This window comes from Maylandia zebra, linkage group LG10, assembly GCF_041146795.1.
Source record: "Maylandia zebra isolate NMK-2024a linkage group LG10, Mzebra_GT3a, whole genome shotgun sequence".
NCBI lineage: Eukaryota > Metazoa > Chordata > Actinopteri > Cichliformes > Cichlidae > Maylandia > Maylandia zebra.
The window spans coordinates 23,430,714-23,452,907 of NC_135176.1; the positions used below are offsets into that span (position 1 = coordinate 23,430,714).

At 42.4% G+C, this 22,194-nt stretch overlaps 1 protein-coding gene across 6 annotated transcripts in view; it reads left to right on the top strand.

The window, feature by feature from the left end:
* The window catches only part of rapgef6 (Rap guanine nucleotide exchange factor (GEF) 6), a 139,100-nt gene that overhangs the window by 106,232 nt on the left and 10,674 nt on the right, over window positions 1–22,194 (top strand). For 4 of the 6 annotated variants that reach the window (XM_012922040.4, XM_076889354.1, XM_004561749.5 and 1 more), the window contains 11 exons: window positions 1,294–1,402; window positions 1,535–1,778; window positions 6,548–6,705; window positions 9,093–9,107; window positions 12,242–12,482; window positions 15,346–15,513; window positions 15,871–16,086; window positions 18,184–18,395; window positions 18,872–18,995; window positions 19,932–19,955; window positions 21,200–21,420. In XM_012922040.4, coding sequence (XP_012777494.1) covers window positions 1,294–1,402; window positions 1,535–1,778; window positions 6,548–6,705; window positions 9,093–9,107; window positions 12,242–12,482; window positions 15,346–15,513; window positions 15,871–16,086; window positions 18,184–18,395; window positions 18,872–18,995; window positions 19,932–19,955; window positions 21,200–21,420 — 1,732 coding nt within the window. The remainder of the gene's footprint in view (window positions 1–1,293; window positions 1,403–1,534; window positions 1,779–6,547; window positions 6,706–9,092; window positions 9,108–12,241; window positions 12,483–15,345; window positions 15,514–15,870; window positions 16,087–18,183; window positions 18,396–18,871; window positions 18,996–19,931; window positions 19,956–21,199; window positions 21,421–22,194) is intronic. The other 2 variants (XM_012922039.4, XM_004561750.5) reach the window with 2 other exon arrangements.

Here is a 22,194-nt window from a genome sequence, read left to right on the forward strand (position 1 = left end):
GAAAGTCTGATCATGTTTAGTGACTTCTCTAAATTGTTAAGATGCCATTTGATGTCTACTAAGGTTTCCGGGGGGGAGGGGACAGAGACAGAGACAAAGGTGCACGTAGTGGACATTATTGATTTAGAGTGGATGTTAGGAAGGGCAAAAAAATGCAAATCATGACTTTGAAAAATCATCTCAGTGTTGACAGAATCATGCATTTCTTCTTAAAGGCTGATCAGCATTCAGGGAATGAAAGAGGGAAGTAAAAACAGTAGTGCTATCCTCATAGTCAGTCAAACTGGAGTAAAGATTTATTTCTCAGCATAACAAGCAGGAGCTTGGAGTCTGGTCAGTATTTAGGGAACGGAAAAAGGAACTTGAAACAATAAAGCCAAGTCCTTACATATATCTGCCCTGCAGCTCTCGTTACCTCAAACCTGGACAAAGAGTCACTCATTAAAACGGAAGTTGAGTGGCTTTGAGGGCCAAATGTAGATTTATTCATCAACTCAGCTGGGAGTTGAAGCTTAGATGGCAATAATTACTAGATTAGATTAAGATGGTCTGAGTATTAAAGCCATCAACTGTCATTCACACAGATATCATTACCAGCTGGAATTTAGGTTCGCGGTATAACTAATGAAGGTATTTGAAGAAGACAGTTCTGTTATAACGGTGGTTAAAGTGAAGGTCTGGCTTCCTGTAGCTGCACATCAGAAGAACTTCATAATGACTCATCTTGCCTGTATTTGTGTCGCTAGCCTTTGTGCTTGTTGTTGACACAGTTACAGATCAGATATCCTTATGCTGAACGTGTCACAGTGAGAAAACAGTTAGCCCTGAGCTATCTGGGACCCTTTACTGTTGCTGTCAGGGACGCTGTGAATGAGACTGAAATAGTTTGTGGTATTTTTTTTTTCACAACCTTACTGTAAGGACTCTTATACTTGATGCAGGTGAACTGCTTTCACATTTTTTGATTGACTTACTGCTTTTTAAAAACAAACTGCACAGTATTCACTTGAAGCAGATTCTTCTCCTCTAAAGGTGGCAAGAAATGAACTCTCAACCGTTTCTTCCCGTTCTGAGTCATAGAGGACCAGAGCCACCTTATTAAGAGATACGCCGAGTTAAGAGAAATAAAAATAATACCAGCTGTGTTTCAGATTTGAGTTGAAGATCTACATTATGTTTTTGTCACGGTAATTTGATTTGTGCTTATGAGACTAGTGGTCACCCCTGCTGTGCTTCAGGCAGTTTTGATTCTTTGCTGCCATGTTTTTCATTTTTGAATCTATCTTGCTTCAGATCATGGAGATCAATGGTCAGAACTTTGAGAACATCTCCCTCTCCAAAGCTGCAGACATCCTACGAAATAACACACACCTCTCCCTCACAGTTAAAACCAACATCTTTGGTGAGTACATTTGGTTGCACGCCAGTTTTTGACATCCTGTCACGAGCTGTAAGAGATGGTAGAAAACCCACGAAGCCATGAAAAATAAAATAAAACAAAGCTACATTTCTCTCTGTTCCTCCTCCCATTCAGTCTTCAAAGAGCTCCTAAGCAGGATCGCGCATGAGAAGAAGAACGGCGGCCTTCACATTCCCAAGATCCAGGAGAAAAAAGGCAATCGTTTCTCCATCGCCGACCTTCCCGGAGACATGGAGTTCCCCACTGACCACAAGGCCACCCGAAAAATGAAGGCCAACACTGTGTCTGGAGGACGAAACAAGATCAGGAAGATGCTGGAGAAGACGCGCTTCAGTATACTGCCACCTAAACCTTTCAGGTAGGCGTACACATGTGTAAAAAAGAAAAACTAAGCTTAAAGTAAAATTAAGTATAGAAGAAAATACTGTAAGGCTGGGATAGCAAAAATGGGGAGAGGATTTTTTGATGTTGGCAAAAAAGTGTAGTAATTTAGTAGTAGTAATTTTGTAGTAACAAAAATAGCATGCCATGAATCGAATGGTTTATGGGAGGGTGTTAGCACATTAGTGAGCTCAAGTGGTTTTCCTTGACAGCTTCAGACAGGGTGTGATTGCATCAGTCCACTTCCTTTCCATTGGTGGTTTTATTTGTACATAATTTTCTTCAGCAGGTGTGCAATTGTGACTTACTGACTAAAGTTCCTCGGTGCCCATCAGAAAGCATCAGCGTAGCACATTTTACCCTCTTCTTTCAGCTCATGACAGTAGGAAATTGATGACGACTAAAATGCCTGCACACATTAATAGATAAGTGGTGTTTCAGAGTCCAACCAATTCAACACAAACTACAGGGACCTCTTCCTGAAAAGATACCTTAGCTGCATGAAATGTCAGATTTTCATCAGTGAGCACTGCTGTGGAAGTGCACAGCCTTTCACAGGACCAGCACAGAAAACTTCCAGGTACTGTTGGGTATTTACCACGAATTTCCATTTCTGGAAGTTCCACAAGCTTGAGAAACCTGGCGGTTCAGCCTCAGTCTAATCCGCCTAATCTTTCACGTATTTTCAGCCGGCGTGATGCAGATCTTTTCTAGGCAAATCACAAGAACGCAAAAAAACATTATCATCTCATAAGCATTGCCAATCCATAACCAGCCATTGTACTGGCAAGCATCTGCGGCAATCGAGGCTCACATTCAGTACTCCTCCCGTAACAGGCTTGATTTCATTTGATCATTTCATGCCTCTCCAGGCCTCATTTAAATCCGTACTGTGACTGTGTAGACAGGAACGCTGTTCTCTGTTAATTACAGAGCCGGCTCACTCAACTTTTCTGTCTCGCTGTCGCCGCTCTATCAGTTTCCATCTTCGCAGTGATGTCCACAAAGCCACAGAGTTCGCACGAAAAGTAAACGCGCTCCGTCTCATGACGCAACACACTATCACACGGCTATTGAACCGACTTTGTGCTATCAAAGCAAAAAAGGACTTTCATTGCTTCCTCTTTTTCTTTTTTTTTTCTCTGCAAGTTGGCACCATTCAAAGAGCCTTTGGTTCAAAGGAATAGATGGATGATTAAAGGGAGTGGAGATGAGAATGGAGATGAGACTGGTGATTTGGGTCAATCATGATTCATCAGTGCCTGTTGTGGGATGAAAATTTGAGGGGAGGCCATCATGTGAAGTTGTCTACATTTTGTGTGTCTGTTTGCGCGCGTATGTATGCCTATATAAGAAAGGTACGGGCTGTTCCGAGGACAGTGCACTTTATAAAGTGCAGTTAAAATTATGCACACACTCTTACAATTCACAGTTAAGTCAGAAAACCTTGTGTTTTAAGACTCAACGGTGCTCCAGCCAAACTGGGTTATTTACGAAGTGATCGTCATGGCGACTGCTTCTTCTGATCTTGGACGTCATTGTACTCCACTGCAGAGTAGATTTTTATATGACAAGGGGACGCAGGCAGTAAACACGTTGTCTCTCTGCCAAATGAAGATGTCCAGCCTTGTGCATTTGCCTTAATACACATCCCATATTATTCACCCCAGATGATTTACATTGCTTAGATTGAAAAGCAATACACTGAGGTTTTAGCCTCTAGCCTCTACTCAGTTTGTCTTTCAAGTCATCCCCCTTTCTTTTTGTTACAGTTACATTTGCTAACTTATGATATGACCACAATAACGAGTGTGTTTTTTAACGATTGTGTTTGCCATGACCTCCACTTTTCATTGCAGTTATGGCTTTACTGTAAATTGTCCAGGACATTATTATTCTCACAGATACTGATTTGCCTTTACAGCAGATTAAACAATAGGAAGAATCCTTTGGACTAGTTAGATAGTTAGCTTTTGTTGCCAGACTGTTAACAACTAGTAAACTGGAGCTTCATCTAATCTAATCTAAACTCATACTTCCTGATTTTTCGGATTGGATGGATATTTAGGTGTGCGGTTTGGTTGACTGACCGTTGATTTTTGGGAATGCACTTTCAGATTATGTGAAAAGTGGTGCTAGTGTGTCATTTGTTTAGTGTTTACATCATTTAAAGACTGAGGATGTGAGGAGGCCGGCAAAACGGCTCTACCACTGCTGAGCAGTTCACGACATGCTGGTAGCAGCGATGTTACAATACAATACAATACAACTTTATTTGTATAGCACATTTAAAACCAGCGCTACACCAAAGTGCTTTACAGTAATACATATTGTGCTCATACGTTAGCGTACATTGTGCTAATACATGTTGTGCTCATCTGAGTCTCCAAATTAGTTTTCTTCACCCTTCTTTCATGTCAAACTATGTGTAGTTTATGTTGCTGTTAAACTGCATTATATCAGATAGAGGGGTGATCCTATTATTTAGCCTGATCTCAAACTGGGTTGACGAGTGATATGAGCGATCCTCATGTGTGTCCTGCTGCTGCTTGCTAACGTCTCATGTTGTGGATAAATCTGTGCTGGTGTTATGAAAGTTGCTGTTGACATTTTTCTGCTTATTTATTTCAGCAAACCTGTCAGTGTCTAAACTTCAGCTGTTGTGCGTCCCGTCAGCCTACATGTTTGTTTGGGCCGTGTGTTTGTGCGAAGAAAGCAGCCTTGTCATACACAGGCATTGTCTCACTGCTACACTGACATTGCTGAATCACTTCAGCAGAAATCTGTTTTGTTTTGTTTGTTTGTTTGTTTTTTACTTTTTCACACTTTTCAATGTTGTCTCTCTCCCGTTTGCCTCCGCTGCTTCAGGGGCCTGTTTGGGTAAGACCTCTTGCGTAACTCCCCATCCTCCAGCCATTTTATTCAGTATCCATCTGTAGACCTGCGCACAGCAGGCAGCCGCATTTTCACCGGCACTGCTGACCTTCAGCAACATGACTAGAGGACTACATTTGTAGGTTTAATTCCTTAAATGCATGAATGCCAGCCTTCGCTTCATTTTCCTAATCAAACAAACTCTGCAGCTACATTTATGTTCAGGGCTTTAACATATTGAACTCAGTTACACTATGTTGTACAGCCAAATGTATTTTATTTAGGGTTATTACAAACAGAAACGGTAATGGCTACAAACTGTTTTGGTCCATTTAACAGTCAGAACAGCTGCCATCTAAATACAGCAGATGAGTATTTGTGCTATAAACTAATTAACTTCTTGAAAACTTTGTAATCATCATCTCCGGCCAAAAATAATTTCAATTTCTGTACATTGGTGCTTGTAATTGTGATCAACAGCAACCCATGCTTGTCATAACTAAACTAAAGTGCCACCAAAGTCTTAGTCTAGTCTTTTAAACCCAATCCTATCACTGCCTGTCTCAATGTCACTGTTGTCCGCCTCCTAAATCTTTTTGTCCTTTTCTTGCTTGTTCTTCGTCCACCTGTGCCGTCTTTCCATCTCCCCGTCTCGACTCTTTTGTTCCGTCGTGTCGGTGCAGTGCCTGTCAGCTGGGTGATCCAAAGATTACAGAGGCTTTGCTACAGCAGCGTGCAGCTGTGTTAGTGGAAGCCCTGCATTACTGCACCGTGTTCCCTACATGCTGTACAGACACTCACACCTAGAGGGAAGCTGCGATTAGTATGCAGGCAGACTGGGGTGAACTCTCGCTGTCAGACACTACAGTTTCTCAAAGTCAGAAAGATCCATTTGTCATCTGCAGGATGTTCAATCCCTGCTTTGTTTCTTATTTTTAGCATGCGGCATTTTAAAATTTGCTGCTTTCAATCGAAGCTTCCACAGCTACAAAGGTTTTCTTCAAAGCTTCAGATGACACATTTTTCATTTCAGGTAGGTTTTTGGAGGCTAAATCCGAACAACCGACCTCTGTTTTAGTGTCTGAAGACATCACATGCTTCCCAATCAAGAGAGGCCAGAATGAAGCTGTTAATATAAAGGTTAAAGCTCGCATATCCCAGAGTGTAGCTGAGGAGCAAAGTGTAAAGTCTCTCAGACTCAGTGCAGGGTTGCAATCTGTGCAACCCAACACACACAGGAGGGATTAAAGAAGCCAAATCCTAACACTTGTCTGCAAAAGCAGAGCGACCTACACACATGCAAAGTAACGGTAATTATATAATTGACTAAAAAATCCCCACGACTTTCAAATGTGCTCCTCCTAAATGTTCCTATCTGTGCCAGCTATCTGTCATTGTTCCCTCTGTGCGTGTGCGTGTTTTACCATTTGCTGTGCGTCTCTCGCTCTCCGTGAATGCTCCTTATCAGTTCTCGCCATTCATAAAATCTCCTCGTGGACGAATGTCAGCGTTGTGACTGCTGCATATTAAAAGACACGTATAATGATATTGATGTTTTGTGTTTTCATTTTGCAAGAGTAAACATTTTGATTAAATCTCTGTTTTATTCCACCGTGTTATGAGTTGTGATTTTTTTTTTTTTTTAATATATCCTGAAGATGATGGGGAATGCACTAGTACCTATGCTTACAACTCATAACATTTTTTTATGCCTGCTGAGCATCATAAAACATCATATTTTAATTATAGTTTTGTCTTTAATGGAATAAGTCTAATTTTATGTTTCTCTCTTTTCCTCCCCTTTGCTTAATTTCCTCCTCCCTTCACTACCTTTTTCTCCCACTCTGCACCGCTCCTGAATTTTGTCTCCAGTGATGGCGGCTTAGTTCAGTCTCAAGATGACAGCATTGTGGGTACAAAGCAGTGCCGTCACAGCGTGGCCATCATGCCCATTCCTGGCAACCTATCATCAAGTAGCCCAGACCTGCTACAGCCAGCAAGCAGCGTCCTGGACTTCTCCATCCCTGCAGGTAAGAAAAACACGGTAAATGGCCATCACAGTTAACAGACAAGTTTGCTTGTTCATCTGAAAAAAAAAAAATCCTTAGCAAAATGTTTTTCCTGGGATTTTCTGGGTGTTTATGAAACCGTTTTCCCACCATTCACATTTAGCTGTAATAGTCTCCAGCTGTGAGCGGTTCCTCTAAATGCTTTATGCAACTCACTATGATACAGTAATGAAGACACCACATACTCAAATGAGTGCGTAATTTGGCACTGGGGCTAACTTTTTCTTTTACTTTCCAGCGTTGGATTATTACTGACAAGTCAGTTTCACTCACTTTTTGTTTTGATTTACAGTTTATATCAAAGTTCTGTTGTGTTGTAAAAGTTCTGCTTTTCTCAGCTTTCTCAATAAAAGCTTAAATGAAAGTAGCGATGGCGACAATGTGGAGAGAAACAAAAAAGAGCCATCTTTCATAACAAGCTTTCTGTATTGTCTCTGATTTAAAGCTGTGGGAGGGCGTGCCGTCCTACTAAATTTATTTGATGATGTGCGTATATCTCGAGGAAAAACATGTCTGGCCGTTCACTTAAAGTGAAACAGAAAAGTTAACGTCTTGCTACAAAACTTTAACTCATTAAAGAAAAATATCGTCATATATTTGCAGCCTGAGACGCCACTTAGAATTTCAGTTGTCTCGGCCGGAGTTCACGGCTGCTCGTATGAGGAGGCTTGACCTGTGACCCTGGCCTTTTTGAACAGTATAAGCCACTTGTGGAGTTGAAGGACTTGCTGAGTACTGAGCAAACAGCCTGTCACCCTTGAACGCATTAAGCATCCATCTGCCGACTGTAGTGTTGTCGAGTGCACTTTGGGGGTGGGTTCATTTTAAGCCTTTCCTCTTATTTGTTCACCTTGAGAAACAGGCAAACTCCTCAAAACACTTTCTTGTGCTGACAAAGGAGTTTTAAAGCAAACGCACACATCCTGAGTTGCACAGAAATGTACATGCAGAAATGTGGCTGTTTGACAAGACCTGACCTCGGCTTGACTCAGACGAGTTCCTGAGCCCATAATTATTTAAACTAACACGCAGCATTCCCCATGGATTTGTGTGTTATTTATGTGTACATTCAGTGAAAGATCGAAGGGGAAAGCGGAAAGAGGCCGAGACAGAATATGGTCTTGATTTATTCCACTAGCCATTTGTCAGTGAGCCGCACACACTCGGACAGACGCACGTGCACACGCGCTGTAGTTTGCAGACCTATACATCACATGTGGTTGTGTTATACTAGAGTACAAACACACAACTGTGCCACATTAATCATCCGCCATTAGATCAAATTTCCTTCGGTCCTGCGGCCTCCCATTAGCTCTAATCGTAGAATGAAGAACAGCTTGCAGAAATAAAAACCTCCTTTTCCAGATGCTCTGCAGAGCTTGTAATACCCCCAACAATGCCCTGCCTATGCACTAATATTTCTTTCCCTAAGTCCATACTGGGCAGGAGGTCTAATGGAAAGTGCTGGCTGCCAATATTTAGGAAAATTTGTAATTTTTTTTCATGTGTTTTGTCTCATTAACTTTCAGATTGGTTTTCATTTTGATGGTTTTAGACTTTTCTTGGCTTATTTTATAGCACCATTTAAGTTGCACTTATAGAATTTCATTACTAGAAATGTTTCTTTGTAATAGCAAAGATATTTTAAATTCATTTTGTGCCACTTTGCCCTGTAAGTCACCGCCCAGTTTTATCTGAGAGGCTTAATAATCAACGCTTAGTTAGGGAACAAAAGCAGGCAATAATCATAATGGAGATGAACTACAGCCCTGCTTTTACCAGGTATTTGTGTGACTTTTGCCACACTTTATGTTGCCCATACATTCCTGCTTCAGCCATCACAGGCTGAATCGGTTAGAGAGGCAGAGCCGGAATTGCTTTAGAGGTAGAGTACGAGTGTTTTCTCTGGAGGCTGCTGCTTATGTCTTGTCTCATTTCGCAAAGTGGCATTGTGTCTGCGTGTCTGATGTACAACTCTGCGTGAAGCTAAACCCACAGATGCTCACTCGCTTCTGTGTCTTTTTGCCACTGTCGCTCTCTCTTTTTCTTTTTTTCCCTCCGCTTCTTCAGTCCTTTACTGTCTCTCTCTCCTCTCGCGCGTCTCTTGCTGTGATTTTAAACAGATGTTCTGGTGTCGACATGTTGAGTCATACTCTGCCTCTCTGGTTTCCCATAAGCAGATTCAGGATACACTAGAAACTCAGCTGGTCTTCCCTCCTTTTCGTTTTTCTTTTTTTCTTCTTCATCTGTCATAATGTTTCCAACTGCTGTGTCTCTTTGTGCTCCTCCCACACTCTCTTGTGCTTGTAATTACTTGTGTTTTCTCTTTTTCCTCTCTGCTTGCCAAGCTTTGGGACTCTACTGTAAGTATAAGGATATTTCATTGCCACTGTTGGATAGCCCACCACACAGACACACACACACACACGCACACGCGTCTTTGTGTTCATGAATGGCGCTCTTCAGGCTCTGGACCCTGTTGCATGTTGCTGCTTCTTCTTCTTTCGGTTTGTTGTTGTGAAACCTTCCAAGTGTCTGAGGAAGGACACGTCAGTCTGTTTTTAAGCAGTTACCTTTGGGGTGAAGGACGCATGTTCGTAAGATTGATTTTTCTGTTTGTAAACACGGATACTGATATTCAGCCTTAATGAGAAATGCTGGCCCCAGTTGACAGAGCTCTTGGTTTAAATCCAAAACCAAATAGTCAAATTGTTGAACAGCAAAAAAGAAGAGGTGTATGATTGGGAGGATATTTGTCATGAAACAGTTGTGTTTGACCTTAGCTAGTCCGCTCTCCTCTCAGGAACCTGAGCAAGCTTGGCAAATTTTCTCCTGCTATCTTGTGATTTATGACTTCCGACTGTATGATGGAGGGACTTGGAAAAGCTTTGGCAAACAGTAGAAAGGAGGCTGAAGAGGAGGAGGAGGAGCAGACTTGCTGGAAGTGTGCAGCCTTTGTTAGTGCTGTGTTTGCAAAATCCCACGCCTTTCCTTCTTGTGTAGAAAGCCTCTTTGGCTTCTTGCTGTTTATGTAAATGAACAATACTTTATTAAAGATGGTAATTGATTGGATGTCCGGCCGGGTGGGCACTATTGTCCTCCTGTGTGGCAGTCCAGGTCATAGCTCATCAAGAGGATTAAACACGATTAGGCCCCCTGGATATGATAGCCAGCAATTTATCTGAAGGCTTTCCACACTCTAATCACAAATTACAGCTAATGAGACACAAAGCATTTAGCCTCCAGTCAGCCTTCTCTCAACACCCTGCTGCACATAAACAGAGAAGCTCTCTTCTGCTGCAGCACCACAGAGGGAGGAGGAAAAGCTGCACTTTAAAACTCTCTAATGCGGTCTTTGCCAGCAGAGCGTCAGCGTACATAGCTCCATCTTCAGCATAAAAGTCAGCAATCATCTGAATGAGTATAAAAGTGTTTATGTATGTGTTTGCACTTAATGAACACACAGTCAGTAAAGAGGTCAAGAAGGGGTGCTAACATCAAAACATTAATATGTCGATACGGTTCAATGGAAAATAACAACAACAAAAGCTGGCTAAAAATCTGTGAAACAGTGCAGGGAAACATCTGGAACCCGTTTTCAAATTAGGCAATGATTCATGAATAGACTATAAATAAGCACTCGATGTCCACAAGTAACGCTCGGTGGCAGGTACAGTTCAGCCGAATCAGCAAGTAGAAATGACAGGAAATAGAAAAGAATTGGTTGCTTTTAGAAACAAAAGTGGTGACTAAAGACAAAACAAACAAAAAAGAAAAATGACTTGTGCTTATCAAAATGCTGCGCATAAATTAAACTTAAAAAGTGGAAACTGAATCCCTCAGCGTAAACCCACCGTGACTGCGACCACAGCATTGCATCAGATGCATACAGAGAACCGACTTTTTATGTTGAATTTGGAGCTCTGAATCCAAAGTACGCACACTGACTTGTGTACAGATAACAGCTTTCGCCATTCACACGCACTCGCAGCCACAGACCGATCAGATATCCATGCAAATAAGGGCAGGCTTTGTGTTTTGCCCTGTACCTGCTTGATAAACAAAAAGAAGCCGGTGTGTGTCTGTGTATGTGTGCATGAGAAAGTCATAAAGTCATCGCTCATGATCCCGTCTGTTTCCAGCAAGGTAAAACGAAAAGATTGCGTGAACCCGCACACGCTGAGGTTCATGTTGCAGCTGTGTGATAGCTTCATCTGGTTGTCGGACTCTCTTCCCAGTTGTCACTGTGCAGCGTTCATAATTCATTCTTTTAAAGCTCTTTACCCGCCTGTGGCTAATGGGCTGTACCCTCTTCCTTACTCAAACACAGAGATCTTTAATGCAGGATTTCACTCAGGGGGAACATTTCCATTATTTAACACACACAGCACGCCATGTAAGTCCCGTGCAGCTGCGTGCAGCCTCGGGAATCTGTTGCAATCACCAACATTCAAAGCCTTTATAATGGACTATTTAACAACAAATAACAGGCACGGAAGTGGCTTCATCTTTTACTTCACGTAAGATGTTTCTATAAACCATTTAGGTTTAAATAATAAATTACTGGATTTTCAGTCTTATGCTTTTACAACAACAGTGATCTAATATTACAGAGGTCTGTCATGCTGTGGGAAATAGAGTGCTAAGGTGAAGACACTTAACCCAGAAAATATGACAATATGATGCTAAGAACAAACTTACTAGCAGGGCACATCACAGAGATAAATTCAGAGATGATTCAAGATGAATATGTGCATATCCAAGGTCAATGCAGGGCTGCCTGAGCCCAATATATCTGCCAAGAAGTGAAAGTCTTCTGCTTGCATTTCTGCTACCCTTGCATGCATGTTTTTCCACATGCTTTGTCCTCTTCTTTTTATTCCCGTCTGTTGTTCACTTTTTAAGTGTTATTTGAGGCTGTGTTTCAAATAGACTGTAGTCTACATGTTTTAAAGACAGCATGTGACTCTTATGTTATTTGTTTTTGATGAACAGAGTCAGAATAAATGTGTTATGTGCTAAAGTATCTGCCTTCGTGCGCTGTCAGAGAGCCCTGTGACATACTGTAACATTAAAAGCACAGTCACATCAACCCTTATCCCTTTTAGATTTCACCACAATGGGTTTTTCATCCGGTCTTCCTCCCCTCACCACCAACAGGCTGCAGCAGATGGTTGTCCCTGTCTGTTTTGTTCTGCTGGAGGCTTCTTCCTGTTAAAAGGGAGTTTTTCCTTCCCACTGTTGTCAAGTGCTTGTTCATAGAAGAACATTGTATTGTAATGTTCATGCTCCTTGAGGCGAATGTTGTTGTGATTTGGGGCGATACATACAATTGAATTCAGATTTTACACTCAAGGTGTTTAGGCAGAAGAGTTGGTCTCTTCTGGAAGTTTCTTGCAGAGTCTTTCCAGCTTAAACTTGTTAATAATCAAAGTAATTTCCGACTTTTTCCAAAACATCACACAATTCGTCTGTTTCCTTTCTCTTCCACTCTTAGACATCCCAGACCAGGTAATTCGAGTGTTCAAGGCCGACCAGCAGAGCTGCTACATAATCATCAGTAAGGACACTACTGCCAAGGATGTCGTCGCGCACACTGTCAATGAGTTTGGACTCGTCGCGGCACCCGAGACCTACTCCCTGTGCGAGGTATCAATTAGCCCAGAGGGAGTCATAAAACAGCGCCGTCTGCCTGATCAGCTCTCTAAACTGGCTGATCGAATTCAGCTTAATGGAAGGTAAGAATCACAACTGTTACACTGGTGTTGATTGTTGTGGAAAAATCTAATACTCGGTCTGCATTTGTGTTTTATGACCCGTTTGATCCATCCCATCTTACATAATGGTTATCAGTGGTATTTTCTTATACGCAACTTCAGCAGCTGAGTGCTTTTCTCTCTCTGCAACATGAAGTACACAAACACAACCCAGAATAAAGCCGGAAACAACACTTGCAGGTCCAGGAAGTTTGTTGTTGTCAAAAACAAAAAGGATATCCACTTAAATCTTGAATTATCCAGCCTGTAGTTATTGGACTCAAAACCCAGAATACTGAAACTGAGGGATTTTCCTCCCTTTTCTTTTTTTCTTATTATTTCTGGTTTCCAGTTTGTGAATGTTCACACATTTCTCACTGTTTTTTACAGCTGCACCAATTATTATCCTCTCAAATAATTTCTAGGCTTGCTAAGTACAGCGATTTAATCCATCGAGTGTCACATGTTTTCCAAATCAGCACTGAGAAAAGCTTGAATGTACTACTAAAGCAGTACTTCTCAGTCCTGCTCTTGGAGATACGGGGTAGTATTTTTGTGATGTAGTTAATTCACTTAACACGACCTGGCGTGGATGACTTGAACAACAGTTTCAACAGTAGTGATATGCAACACACCCAAAGAGTCGAGGCTTTTCCTTTTTCTGGAGAAAATGGCAACTTTTCCACTTATTTGAAGAAGCTTCAACATCATTTTGTTGATGCTGCGTCTTCTTTCTTTTACCGAGTATATTTTTGTGTCTGTGTAGGTTTTTTCCCCCCCAATTTGTTGTTGTTTTGTATCACAGTTCTGTGCTAGTCATTTTCCCTTTTAAGATGAAATTAAGACGTGAAGGATTATTGGACTGCAGCCGTTACGTCTACCCTGAAGTGACTTTCTCCACAGTTTTCTCCCTCTTCTCTACTCGTCTCCTGTGGTCCCTCATTGGTCTCCTCCCAGCTCGCCTAGCATGAATTTTTCATCCTCTGTCAGGGGCGGAGGCCTCTGCACACAGCATGCCGCGGCTGGAATTATTCATACGCACACTCGCACGCACATACAGACACATAGCAAGATATAGGCATGTAGCTGTGCAGGTATAGACCTTTTTTATGCTGGTTAAACAGCTGAAATTGAATATATGTGTGCGTGTATATAATCTCTTATGCTTTCCTGTTTCTTGAGGAAATCTTTTCCCTGTACTTGCTATTCTTGTAATGCTTGGCTGTATTTTTTTCAACCTGTATACATATGTAAGAGGGCAATCGGCAGTCCACATTGCAGTACTTTCTATCTGGAGCAGTATCTCCACCCGGGTCCTCTGTCACCATATCTCACCTCCTCCGTCTCTTCCTCTCTGCAGCTGCTGATTGACAGCAGGTCCAAGGGAAGGGGGGAGGTCCAGGCTAAGCCAACACAAAGCCTTAATCATGCTGCCAAAATATACATATAGATGCGTCGAGGGGATCTTGAGCGCTTAAGCACAGATCGCACACCCAAACACTGCCCGTAGCTGTTTACGATGGCTTGGTTCCAGTGACGTTCCCTCTCCCAGTTCTATTAAGCAGCACTTTGTCCATCATTAATTTAGACTCCTCTCCTCTCTTCCCCTTAAGTACCCTGCTCATCTCCTTCCCCTCACTCCTTTCCTCCCATCTTCTTGTCCCTTTCTCTCCTCTGACATCATTTAGTCCCGCGTCCTCTCCTTCGCTCCTCTTGTCCCTTCTCGTCTCCTTTCATCTGGACTTCCTTTTACTCCTCTCCCTTCGTGTTCCTCTTCCTCTCTCTTCTTTCATCTGCGCTCGTTCCGACTCCTCTCTCGCTTGATGTCGTCTTTGCTCCTCTAATGCCTCCTTCTGTTTCAGAGGCATTACACAAGTGCTTTATCTTATCACCTCCTCTGCGTTTTCAGCGTGTGCAGATTCTCATAAATGATTAGATTCCTAAAATGTCTTGAATCTAAATATGTTGAGGGAGTTTTTCTCTGTCTTCTAAATGTGAAACAGGTCTCATGTTTTATCCTAAATATAAATTCAGCTTGATCTCACAGCCTGTCTGAGCTTGTCTGACAGAGTAATTGAGCGTGGTTTAGAGGTACATCCATGCCAACACTTTACCCCTGAGGGTTGCCCTCTCTTGGCCTATAATGCTCTGATTTGTGGTTCAGCATTCCTAGATGACCACATTACAGCTCCATTAGCGTGAAAGAGTCTCCCAGAAAACATTTAGAGACTAATCTTAAGGAGAAATGGCTCCTGTTTGCTCTTACTCAGGCACCTGTCATTTTTTAACCTCTCTTTGCCAAGAGCCCTGCTTTCACTCTTTCTCTCCCCTTCTTTACCTTTAGATGTAAAATATGTACATAATCTGTCAGCAGCATCAGCATCAGAGCATTTTTTTTTGCCTTTTCCTGAAACTAATTTCTGCTCTCAGAGAGAAAATTTGCCCATTTAAAAATGAAATAAGACTGAAAGGAACATTTAATTTATCAGGTCCAGAAAGTTTTATCAGCCTGGAAAAATGGATCTTGTCCACCCACTTGTCTGCCTATATTAAAGCTGAGGGAACTGCAGTCTAGTGCATACTATGCCAAGTAAGCTGTCACCAATAAAGTGTTTTGCATCATGCATTTCTAGCACTAAATATAATTGCCGTCAGTTAATTTCTCTCCAGGTTTTTAGATTCAGAGGCTGAAACTTAACTCCTCTTTTTTGTTTCTCACGTGTAACGCAGCTTTTGAAATCTGGTGAATTCGTTACGGAAGTCTGGGAACATTAAGAAATATTTTAATAAAATAACAAAGTTATTCTTAGACTTATCCATCTTCCACCTGCTCCCTCTTCTTTAGGTATTACCTGAAGAACAACATGGAGACGGAGACGTTGTGTTCAGACGAGGACGCCCAGGATCTCCTCAGAGAAAGTCAAATCTCACTTCTGCAGCTGAGCACCATGGAGGTTGCAGCCCAGCTCTCCATGAGAGACTTTGAGCTCTTCAGGAACATCGAGTCCACAGAGTATGTAGATTTTAATTTAGCAGCAGTTCAAAAAAACAACTGCTGGATGGAATATTGCCTCATTAGAAATGGTCTTAGTGGAGGGGTGGCTGTCAAGAAGCCATTCGTCTAGAAACGTGGTGGAAGCTCTCTCGTGGCCTGAGGCTTTCAGCCATTGGTGTGGAAATCTTGTTAAAATTGATGGAATTATGAACCCAGAAAGTGCCGGATAGGTGGTTGAAGCATATTACTAGAGGATATCCATATTTTTTATGATTGAATATTAGTTACAGTAACAGTTTTTTGACATACCATTTGTTGAGATGATAATATCCTGCCTTTTAACCCAGTTTTGAACCCTTCTGTCACGTGTTTCAGGTACGTGGATGACTTGTTTAAACTAGACTCCTCTGTGGGAAGTGGCAATCTGAAACAATTTGAGGAGGTGATAAACCAGGAGACCTTCTGGGTGGCCACAGAGATCTTGAAGGAGCCCAACACTCTGAAAAGGATGAAAACCATCAAACACTTCATCAAGATCGCCCTTCACTGCAGAGAGTGCAAGAACTTCAACTCCATGTTCGCTATTATCAGGTTGGCTCAGTGTAGCACCTCCCCTCGACTGTTTGTGTCCTTCATTCTGCATTTACTCCATCTCTGCTGACAGATGAGCTTTGATGGTGGGTCTCCATTCACCACATCGTCAGGAGAACCAGTCCAACCCCCTCCCCTCTTCCCCTTCTGTTCCTTCCTGTAATCAGCCCTGATTCTCCCAGAGCGCACAGAAACTGCACAGCATTTAAAACAAGTCTCACAGCAGTAGTTATGCTTATTGTCTGCTACAATGATTGAGTCCCTGTGGCCTTTGTGGTTTGGCTGTAGCTGAGCTTTTATGGAGTATTAAACATAGCGTCAGTGTATTTTAGTTTAAGGACGCACGTAAATTAAAATCCGGCAGTATTTTCATGTTTAAGCATCTTAGCTTCTGCACAGAAGCTTGTTTGTGTGGGATTTATCCTTAATGTTTTTAACTAAGATCTAATAAGAACTTTCAGGTTAAAACACAAGCCTAAGGTCCATGAAAATAATGACATTTATTCAAAGAAAATGCAGTCCCACATAATGTGTTTACCCTCTTAAAGATGCACAGGACTGTCTGTTTCCCCATGATCAGAAAATCACAGTGGCCACCCCAGAGCATTTACTATTGTAGATTTAATTTCCTCCCAGCCCCAGAGGATCTGGTGTCATATGGCTGAAAAATGTGCCCGTTTAACATTCTGCAGCGTTTGTTTCCTGGAACATTTTGGATTTCTCCCTATTTTTTTCCGAATTTCTGAGTTTCATTTTCATGCAGATGACACCATTTGATGCTTAAGCATTTTCAACTCTAAGACCAATTCATTGTTTCAAGATTTCCCAAAATGCTCCTGCTCATTTTAATCTGGTTTTACTCGTCCCCTGTTCAATCCCAAGAGAAGACAAGTCATTTTGGGGAGTTACATCAAGCATTTATTTTTAAAAATCTGCCAAATCACACATGCAGAGATACATGATGTGGCAACTCCTTGCAATTAAGGGAGCAGCGGAAAATAGCTTCCTTTACTAAGATAAGAAAGGAGGCAAAAAAAGTGGGCATCACGGTGTCTTCACTGTCACACTGTGTCCGAACCAGCAGGTGAAATAACACCTGACCACTCCAAATTCTCACTCCATGTTGGTTTTATAGTCCAAGTCCTTTTTTAGCTTTGAAACTTTCAAACAAGCACACTGCAGTGCGAAACAGTAAACAACGTGATAAATAATAAGAGGAACTGCCTGCATTGTTAATGTGGCATAAATTTAAATATAAGTGCAGGAAGAAGTTGCACTGAGCTCAGTACTGATGTAGATGCCACATAAATTTGATGACTTGAACTAAATACGTTTTTTTGCTCTGTGTTCCTGTGCTAAGAATAAATGTTAGCACCCTTCTTATACAGCAGTACGCTGCCTGCTCAGTGTGACGAGCAGCACCCGTGTCCACTCCCTGATCTGGACTCGTGTTAAAAGAGCTCAGCCGTATGGAGACGCTCTGTTTGCCGCTGTAAAAGGCGCTTTAAAGCCCAAGTGCCTGACCTTCTCGCCCCTTTACATTCCTGCTCACAGCAGGGCGTCTGCACACATACGGATGTACAACCTGCCTGCTGACAGGGGCGCGGTGGTGGCGGCTGCTGCCCTGTGCAAATAGCAAAAAAGGGGAAGGTGTTAGACATGCAGGATTGTGAAATATGGATAAAGCCAAGCCATCTGTCCAGTAGTGTAGTGTTTGAGTCACATGATCTAGTATGACAAAGAAAACTGTGCCCGCTGCATGAAGAAATCAATGTAAGAGGAGAGAAGAAAAGAAATGCTGTGTCATTCATTGTTATTAGCTGTCTGTTCAGAGCTGACATCACCTCATGGGGTTTTCAGCTGTGGGAAAAGATGACCCCACTCACTGAAGTTAGTTAGCTCAAAGAGTAGGAACTGTACAGCATGAAACATTCACATTAAACCTAACCTCCTTTCCTTTTCTTCTCTACCCTTGTTTCATCTATTCCTCGTTTTTACCTCTCCCCCACCCTCTTCTGTCTGCCGTAACCTATTTATCTCTGCCTTGATCCCTCTCTTCCCCCCGCCCTCTTTGCACCTCTTTCCTCTCTCGCGCAGCGGACTGAACCTGGCACCGGTGGCTCGACTGCGGAGTTCCTGGGAAAAATTGCCCAGTAAGTACGAGAAGCTCTTTGGGGACCTGCAAGATCTCTTCGACCCATCCAGGAACATGGCCAAGTACCGAAACGTGCTGAGCAGCCAGAGCATGCAGCCGCCCATCATCCCGCTGTTCCCAGTGGTCAAGAAGGACCTCACCTTCTTACATGAAGGTAGAAGACTTTGTGTGCCTTCTCAGATGATCTACTTGCATCCTCCCTCTTGTGTTTCTTAAATACGCTACAAGACTGTTTCCGTTTCTTGAAGTTTAATTTAATCTCCCAGCTTCCTCTGTGTTGTGCCAAAGGTCATGTCACACTCACTGACGAGGTTTACTTCTGCTATAGGCTTCCTCTTCTTTCGTTTTTTTTTTTTCACCTAAAAGCTGGCCCGACTTCTACTCAAAGGCTCCTTCTTAAAAGTGTTTGTGTAAAATGAAAAGTTGCCCTCATTGTGTCCTCAAATTAAGCAGTGTGGCTAATGATAGCAAAAAATATATATAGAGGGAATTTCAGGTTTTACTTTTAAAATGTGATATGGAAAAAGTGTTGCATATCAGTTTCTACAAATGTCCATAATGTCAATCATTTCCTTCCACCACACTGCTGACGGGCGACTTCTCACTTTCTACTTCTGTTTGTCGTCTCAGGCAATGACTCAAGTGTTGATGGCCTTGTGAACTTTGAGAAGCTGAGGATGATCGCGAAGGAGATCAGACATGTGGTGCGGATGACCTCAGCCAACATGGACCCTGCCCTCATGTTTAGGCAAAGGTCGGTTGGTTTGACACTGCAGCATGATTAACCATTTAAACCGGTTTTAGGAGCAAAATGACAAGTGATGAAATGACAAGGCTGTTTGTGCAGATTTATATGTATTTGCATATGGCATTATACATTATATTGTAGAATTTCTTACTTAGACAACGTCCTCATCGGGGGAGCATATGATTGAATTTTGTATTTGCAAAAAAGCATCCTAGTGCACAATAACAAGCTAAACTGCTTGTTATTGTGAATCCACAACTTCCCTCATATTTCTTCAAAACTGAAGCAGAAGCGTGTAAAAAGACTTTCCCACCGAAGGCTACAATGTTGGCAAAAAGGGAACCGCACCACCATACTTCCACCAGCCAACCTTGATCCTTCACCCAACAGGATCAGGCTCGCACTGAAGGTCTGGTTCAATCAATTCCCGTTCACTTCCTGTTCAGTTCATGGCTCTCTGTGTTTGCATTGCATTCCTCTGCTGGAATGTAAGCACACAATGAATGGACTGAATGGAAATGAAGGTAGAATTGATGCCAGCCGCATTGTGTAGTTATTATCACTCGGTTTGTGTGTGTGTGTGTGTGTGTTTAATCACAGTCTGTCACTGCTACGGTGCATGACTGCCCCCTGCAGACACTCCCTTCATACTGCAAACCCAAAATATAGAGCAAACTTCAGTTCTATACACAAGTCACATATTTAAAAAAAACAAAACACAACACAATGTGCCAAATGCATCATATACGAAGTCATAACACACACTCTTCAGGTTGACATGGGGAGATGTCCACTGTTTGGTGTCCTCCCATCTCCGGTCATTTCCTGTTTGTTTGTTTGTGTTTTGCGGCATGACCTCTACATAGTCTTGTCTCCTCCTCTCCCCTGACCCCTGAACTTGTCTTTGAGTCACGCTTCAATCTTCACGCCTCTTGCTTGCAGGAAGAAGAGGTGGAAGAGTTTAGGGTAAGTTTGTCCTGCGTACCAGATTCATCCTGTTTCGGTCTGGCCCGGCAAAAGTTTGAATCCTCCCTGCATCCCTGTCATCATAAACTCTGCATGTCTCGCCATGCTTTATATGAGCGTTCATGTGTCTGCCTGTGCTTGTTCATGATTAACCCTTCTGTTTGCATCACACGAACCACACTAAAGTCCCTTATTGACCCATTAATTGTCTACCCTACTGACGAGAGTGTATGTTGAGTCATATAGTAGCTTGAAATGGTGCAGAGCGTTTCTTAACACATTCGCAGCTACCAGTGAAAATTGGCTAAATGATGAATTGCTGCTATTCAACTGCAGATTCAAGTTTAAGTGGAATATAAGTAGATAGTTATAATGCAAAGCTTCTTGCCTGGAAACAGCAGGAGAGTAATTAGACCTCATTGTTCCATTAAGTTCCTGTCCTGCAGTATTCATTTATATCTGATTGTCTTCATCAGCAGGTGAAGTTTGTTCAGTAACATTTCCATAACAATGCACAACGGCTGAAATGAACTGGAAAAAACTGCTACGCTTCCATAGCAACTACAAACTCCATCTGCTGATGTTGCTCTTGTAGTACGATTGGAAACGCAACAAAATAGCACTTAAGGGTGGATCAGTTTATCACCTACCTCAGCTCACAATCCTGTAGAACGAACTCCACCTCGCTGCAAAAAAAGGCAACGTTAAACGCACCAATGTGTATTTTAGTGATACTATTTGACTCAGGTTTGGCGTTTGTTCATATCTGCATCATGGCATAATATTCCCAGTATCGAATATTGTGCGTTGTTTGTTTCTTAACCCTTTTTGCCTCCATCTGACAAAATGTTCTGCTGTTCTGTACTGTGATAGCATGGCACACCAGGGAGTGCTGCCTCCCTCCCAGTTGCATGGTCCTTTTTTTAAAATGCTATGCTCCAAAACGGAGGCAGATGTACAGATTTTGTAGTAAAAGCTGTATTTGATAAGACGGAAGACCTTCGTGTTTTATTGGTGATTAAATTGACTGTGTTGCATTTTTTTCCTCCATGCCCTTTTTCTTCTCTTACACATTTATCTTCCTTTCCTTCTTTCTGTTCTTTGCGGCTCCGTCCTCCTCCACCTTTTCTGTTACTTCTGTTCAATTTAACACACTTCTTCCATCTCTTCTTCCTCTCACTGTCTTTATTATTACTCTACCTTTTCTTCCTTCCTCTTCCTGCCTCTCTGCTATCATCTTTTAGGTCTTTGAGTCAGGGCAGCACCAATTCCAATATGCTAGACGTGCAAGGCGGAGCGCACAAGAAGAGAGTACGCCGAAGCTCGCTCCTCAATGCTAAGAAGCTGTACGAAGACGCTCAGATGGCCAGAAAGGTGAAGCAGTACCTCTCTAACCTCACAGTGGAGACGGATGAGGAGAAACACCAGATCATGTCCCTGCAGTGCGAGCCGTCTTACAACACTTGTAAGTAAATCAGAAACTAAGAGGGATTCGCTATTTGGGTTTTTTGATTTAATTAGAAAAAGTATTTAGCGTGCTATTATCCCAGCAAGCATGCCCATGCAGATTCACAGGGGCTGCGTGGGCAGGGCAAACGTACACTTTTCCCATGGAGGCCCAAGTGAGTGTACCCACGCGGGGCCCACAGCAGTTTTGTGCTTTGGGGTCCCAAAAGGGAACTCTGTGGGCAACCAATAGCTCTTACCCACAGGAAACTCTCGCTGGCCCCGCCTGTGGGTCAACCTCGCATCCCTGCACTAGATAACTGTGGCTTTGCTCTGTACACACACCCCCACAGTTTGCCCACAGCTATCCACTGTGGACCCACATAGCTGGCTCAACAAGGAAAAGCCATACAGGGAGATGTGACTAGTGTGGAGAAGATTAATACATGTTTTATGAGGCTCGGTGAAGTTTAAGACAGACTTGTTTGATGGGATTTGAGTTTATTCAAGCGAATGGCACTTTCAGCCTTTTATGGCCTTTTCAGCTCATTGGTCAAGCCGGCGACCTACACGCTGAAAGGCAGCAGGTTTCGCCCTGGACAGTTTCCTGTATCTCCCTGCCTCTCGCTTTCTCCCTACTTTACTGTTTACTCTCCACCACTGTCCTGTTCAATAATATAAAAAATAAATAAATAAAAATAGATGTCCTGCACTGCCATCTAGTGGATTTTGGTAATGTTGTCAAAAATAGCAGGATTATTGGTTAGTATCATCGATTTTGGTACTTTTCTTG